The sequence below is a fragment of the Staurois parvus genome, unplaced genomic scaffold, assembly GCF_062004578.1.
Source record: "Staurois parvus isolate SC_StPar_1 unplaced genomic scaffold, SC_StPar_1.0 ptg000652l, whole genome shotgun sequence".
Classification (NCBI taxonomy): Eukaryota; Metazoa; Chordata; class Amphibia; order Anura; family Ranidae; genus Staurois; species Staurois parvus.
In genome coordinates this window covers 3,673,104-3,679,103 of record NW_028318448.1, presented here as the reverse complement: position 1 = coordinate 3,679,103, position 6,000 = coordinate 3,673,104, and the positions used below count along the sequence as shown (strand labels likewise).

At 39.2% G+C, this 6,000-nt stretch overlaps 1 protein-coding gene across 3 annotated transcripts in view; it reads left to right on the top strand.

Moving 5' to 3' along the window:
• Positions 1 to 4,673: 4,673 nt before the first annotated feature.
• The window catches only part of MLIP (muscular LMNA interacting protein), a 335,874-nt gene continuing 334,547 nt past the window's right edge, over positions 4,674 to 6,000 (top strand). For all 3 annotated transcript variants that reach the window (XM_089694147.1, XM_089694146.1, XM_089694145.1), the window contains exon 1: positions 4,674 to 4,955. In XM_089694147.1, the coding sequence (XP_089550273.1) occupies positions 4,893 to 4,955 (63 nt within the window). In that variant the 5' untranslated portion in view covers positions 4,674 to 4,892. The remainder of the gene's footprint in view (positions 4,956 to 6,000) is intronic.

Genomic DNA, 6,000 nt, shown 5'->3' with positions numbered 1-6,000 from the left:
TCCATTCACTATCAATTACTCAAACCTTACCACCCAAACCCAACTTTACAACTTGTTAGTAAAACATATCATTGCAACTACTTAGTGTATCCAGGTGGATTATTCTAGTTTTTTCACCAGGACAGATTGGGTTTTCATTTGGTGGTGTTGGTGGTAAATGTTAATGGACACCTTCTGATTTTATTTAGGGAAAACTGGCCCAAAATAGTAAAAAAAATCCCAATTTTTTTAACTTTAGTTGCATGTTTTATGTCATTACCATAATTCTCCACCAAAAAAACCCCAACAAAATACTTGTATTTCCGATGATTGTGGTGATATCACATACAGTATGTGTGTATTACTTGGTTGAACTCATAGTAGGGACAAGAAACAACAGTGCACATTTTGCCTTGATCTAGGTAATCTTTATTTATTTATTTTCAATCGACCTTTTCTTTTTGTACAGACATCTCCTCTTGCAAAGAGGAAAAGATACAATGTAGAGAAACAACACAAGGACAGGCTAAAGAGTGAATGATCGCTGTGATATCCAGTCACAGGTTATCACAGCGATCATGCGACTGAGAGCTGTTTCTCCCCCTCTTAGTTCTTGATCATTAGTATGAGACCTGGAGCTGTCAATGATAGCTCATTCTCTGCTGGGAGCCTGCTTCTAGCACAAAAAAAGGAATACAAATATGCGGCACCCAGGAATAAAGCCCACTTCCTGGATGCAACATAAATGTGTTGCTTAGTTGTGAAGGGGATAAACAAACCTATAATGGGAGAAATATGGGGGCTTCCTTTGGTGACCTTTTTCTAAAAAATGCTATTTGACTGTCACATGTGAAAAAGCACTGAAGCAATTGAAACATGACAGCCAAGCAACTAAAAAAATGTTAAAGTGGTTGTAAAGGCTGAAGATTTTTTACCTTAATGCATTCTCTGTATAAAAACAAAGGCAAAAACCTTCTAAGATAAGCTCAGCCCAGCTCCCCTAAATACTTACCTGAGTCCAATCTTGATCTGTACCTTATGTACATTGATGTTCTGTCTCTCTCCTCACTGGACATGAAGGCAGCAGTGTGAGCCATTGGCTCCTGCTGTTGTCAATCAATTCCAGTGAGGAGGGAATGGGGAGGGGGCACAAGGTCGAGCCACAGAATGTGTGTTTATGGACAAACACAGCCTGGCTCATGAGTGAACCCACATGTCTGCCCTCAAAGCAAGTGCCTGCTGTGGGATGATGAAGAGGAGGAGTGGACAGTGATGGGGGGGCCTAAGAAGACAAGGTTCAGGATTGCCCTGTACAATACCATTGCACAGATCAGGCAAGTATACCATTTTTGTCATTCTAATAAAAACAAATAGCTATTAGTAACCCTTTAATGGCACTTACCCCCAATAGAGTTATTTTTCTCATCTCTCTGGCTTTCCATGTCTCCTACCTTTCCTCTATTTTAGCAATAGAACTTTTGCAGGTGGGGGACACAGATACTGTCACTCTATATTTTCTTTGTAACCATAAATCATTGCATATTTTCCATCAATTTCAATAATTTCCAGCTTTACTTGTCATGCTATTAGAATTTTTTTAACCTGACATGGTCACTTTAAGTTAATTATGTAAACTAATGTTTGGCCTAAAGAGAAACTTTACCCCCATGTTCTTTTTTTAATCTCCTCTTACCTTTTGAGCTGGGTTATCGTCAAAAAGTATACTCACACTCCAGGTGAATCCAGTGTTGGTCTGCTGGGATCCACCATTTCATGCTGCAAGCAGGGTCCCATGCCACCAGTCAGATGTCATCAGGACATCCTTTCTTGGTTCAGACAGCAGGCTTCATCACGATGTACCACAAGGTTTGCCCCCCCCCCCACCCAGATGCTGTATTGAAGGTGATGCCTCCTGGGATATAGGACATGCATATCCCAGGAGACGTTAAGTGGAATCCTAAAAGGGAAGTTTCGCTTTATGTCCCCTTCCACTACATTTGGGACATTAAAATTATTTTTGGGGAGCAGGTACCTAGTTTTGATAGGCACCCTCTCCCACTTTGCTTAGGCGATCCAAGCAGAATTTGCCCCCCCCACTCTGCCCACAGCCTTCTGAGACACAACACAGTTTGCAGAAGGCTGAGCGACCATTCACAATGCAAAGCTTGGCTTGCTCATGTACAGTGGGAAGCCGGCTGTGAAACCAAAAAAAGTCACAGGGTGAGGATATTGATGGATTCCTGGATAGGTAAGTATCCTTTTGTTAAAATTCAGCAGATACAGTAATTGTAACTGCTGATTTTAAATTTTTTTTCTCTCTAGGGTGAAGATCCTCTAAGGAGTGGAGGAGACATCATTCTCATCTGGGCAGTGTTCCCCCTCTCTGCAGCATTGCCCCCATAGTCTTTTACTCATCTGTCCATACTGGATACCATGCAGATCTGCAGAGCCGACACTGCAAACTCTCCTGGTCAGACTTACTTCTGTGCATACACATTTAAAATTGCTTTCATTCTCATGCAAAGTCTATCACTAAGACTCTGGTGATGGTCTCTATAGAAATGAATGGGATGTTCTGTGAATGCACAGAAGACATATAGGAGTGGCTGGAAGAGTGAGCTGCACAGCACTGACCTTTTTGGAACATTGACAGGTGAGTATGAGATTTTGATTGGTTGCTGATGATAGGAAGCCCCCCGTACATTAAAGCATAGCTGTACTAAAATACAGCTATTTTTTTTAATATGCAGGACCTGATGACATACAGGCTGAAGCAGCTGCATGAATACACAACATATACATACACAACCTTGGCCAAACCCTGAATGGGCATGGATTTAAGCCTCTGCATTGAATTATACAGTATATGTACATTCAGTGTCTGATCAGCAGGCTTGGGGCAAGCCCTTGAAAAAGCTTTCACTGGTTGACTAATAAGCAACAGTTTAAAAAAAAAATACTTTACTGTAAAAATACTTTACTGTAAGTTATCCCTACATGTACATCCCCTCCCTGTCTGTCAATGGGACAAATGATGGTCTCTCCATGGAAATGAATGGCGTTTTCAGTGCATGCACAGAAGAAGTATGGGGCTGGCTGCACAACACTGATCTTACATGAGCATTGAAAGGTTAGCATGAGACTTAGTTGTTAGCACTTGTACAGCAATACAGTTATCTTTTCAGAATAGGAAAAGAAAAGGGGATTTAATAGGGCCCCCCTTTTCTTATGGGACAGTGGCAGGGGAAATAAAGTTTCAAGTCCCCCCACTGTATTTATACAGTGGGGGAACATTCTAGAAGGTCAGCAGGGTTTTTAGTTCTCCCATTGGTGTGAGGAGGAGGAAAAAACGTTAAAGTTTCAAGCCGCTCCATGATATACTAAAATAATGGGGAAGATTCTATAAAATAGGAGTTTTTAGTCCCCCACTACACCTGGACATTCCTGGAATAAAAAGTGACCATCGGGAGAAGAATTGTAGAGGAGAGGGCTATATAAAGGGGGTCCGTTAATGGAAAAAACAGAAACCTGGAAGACATCTCCATGGTGCTCTCCTCCCACCCGCCCCTTTTTGTCACGACCAATTATTATAGGTAAGTCTCATCTTCAATGATGGCAGATTAATTAAGTATGTTAATGTGAAAAGGCTGGATGGTTAATTAAGTATGGTGGATAAGCGTTGTGTTAATAGGTACATCTTGAGTTGTCGTGACTAAGCTGGTGTTGAGTAATATTAATTTAAAATAATATGTTTTAAAATTATTAGTAAGCTAATATGTCAAAATAAAGAGTTATTATAAAAATTTATAGTTACATTTACCAATGATAAAACGGCCGTGGCCAAGTTAGTACCAAAGAATATGAGTTGTGGTCTTTTATTGTTATAGAATAAATAATACTGCCTACAGCCCCATACAAGCCCTGATCACATTCTGATAGGCTGTTGAGTGTTGAAACAACTACATGAATATTGACATGCAGAACCTTGGCCAAAGCTTGGATAGACTCTGATTTCATAATCTGCATGGAATTATACATAATACGTACATTCAGGGTCTGATTTGAAGTGGGCCCTTGGAAAAGCTTTATTGCTTGATACATTGTAAGTAAGGGACCTGGCTATGCCTAAATTTTCAGGACAAGTTAAACAGATTAAAAAACATTTTGTACACTGTATTTAAATTAGGGTTTTGGCTTGCATTTATCATAATTAAGTATCTATAATATGGACTTTTTCAGGCTTTACATTATGATGCAGTTTGTACACATATATATTTTTTTAACATTGCAACAAATTCCAGCATTTAACAGTTGACAATTTTGAGTCAATATTGGCCATTACTATGGCTGATGACAAAATAGTATGCAGTTTGTAGTTTCAGATATGTAGCAATCAATAATAACGGTTTACTTAAAAAAAAATAGACTGTGGCACATGTTGAAAAATGTTATAAACAAATGACCATTCCAGTGCCAGCTTATCATTACTCTGGCTCCAAATGTAAAGTAATATTTATGGATTTATTTTTAGGTTGCATGTCTGCACTCACACCTAGCAACCTGTAAACAGATGTACTTTCCTATAGGCTAAATCATAAAGTATGCATTAAACGTCTTGTGATTGTTGACTAGTATCACATTCTGTGAAATGCACTTGTTTGAGTTGCTTGGTAGATAAGAAAGTAAAGCTTTGAAATTGAGCTTAGCTTTGCATGAATTGTTATCTGAAGCCAGCTGTCTTCTTTCTCTGGAGACTGTGTACTATTTGTGTGCTTCATGGACCTATAATTGGAAAGTAGTGTTAACAAGAAGTTATCCACAGGACAGGCTGGGAGAGCTGGAGTCTGAAAGGCACTGTGATAACCAAGAAGCAAGAAGATGGTTTTATTTCACTAAGTAACTATCTATGGAGCATGGATTTAGGAAGATCTAAAAGTCAAACCGTATCAAACAAGGACGTAAAAGAGCCGGTTATGGTAAGACTGACCACATTTCGTCTAGAGCTATAAAGATTTTGCCATGCTTTGTTAAGGCAAGCAGCTGCAGCTTACTGCTAGTGTTGTATTACTGACTTGCTGTTTAGTGATTGCAGCTGTACACACCTGCTTGTATACGGTGTATGAAAAAATAAGGATTATACTATATATAAATCTGGAAGCTAACAGCATAGTCAACCACACTTTTATTAGCAAATGATGTTAAAGTGAAGTGTGGTAAATTATATTAAGATAGTGAACTGTCTTTCATTTTTTTTTATGTGGTGAAACATCTTAAAACACTGTGAAAAGCAAAAAGCAAAGACATTTTTTATCTAATGTATTTTGCACTTTTGTAATTTTGAATTAAAACATAGCACTTGATATGCTGATTATATGATGGAATATTGCATTTAATGCACAAAAAAGGGTCTAAAATAGTGTTTCTAAACCTTTTTCCAGTCAAGTCACCCTTAAAAATTATGGACAGTGCCATGGCACCCTTTTAAAATTATGGACAATCTTGAGACACCCCATTCTAAAATGGGGTGCCTCAAGACTGTCCATAATTTTAAAAAGGCACCCCATTCTAAAATGTGAAAAACTATTCTAGTAGTTTTACTTAATGCAGCAACATCCACACATATAGGACACCCATTAGAGGTGATTTATTCTTCCAAAGCAAATACACTTTTGCACACTGGTACTGAGTAGTATTTCAGTATTTCTCTTTTCCCTCAGTTTTTCTCCATCACTGACCCCAGCACTGATGAAGATGGGTAGGAAAGGGTCAAACTAGGATGTTGTGCAGGCAGCTGACATTCTCCTTAGCAACTGATGATGTCATTGGTTGTCAGGACGCCGGCGGCTAATGTAACGATGCACATTGAAAGCCTGTAGCTTTGTGTAACTAAAAGGCAGGCTTCTTCCACCCAGTGGCTTGTAAACTAGTTTTGGGAAATTTTTATACATTTTCCCATGGCACCCCTGAAGAAACCTCAAGGCACACCAGGGTGCCTGGGCACCCTGATTGAGAAAGGATGGT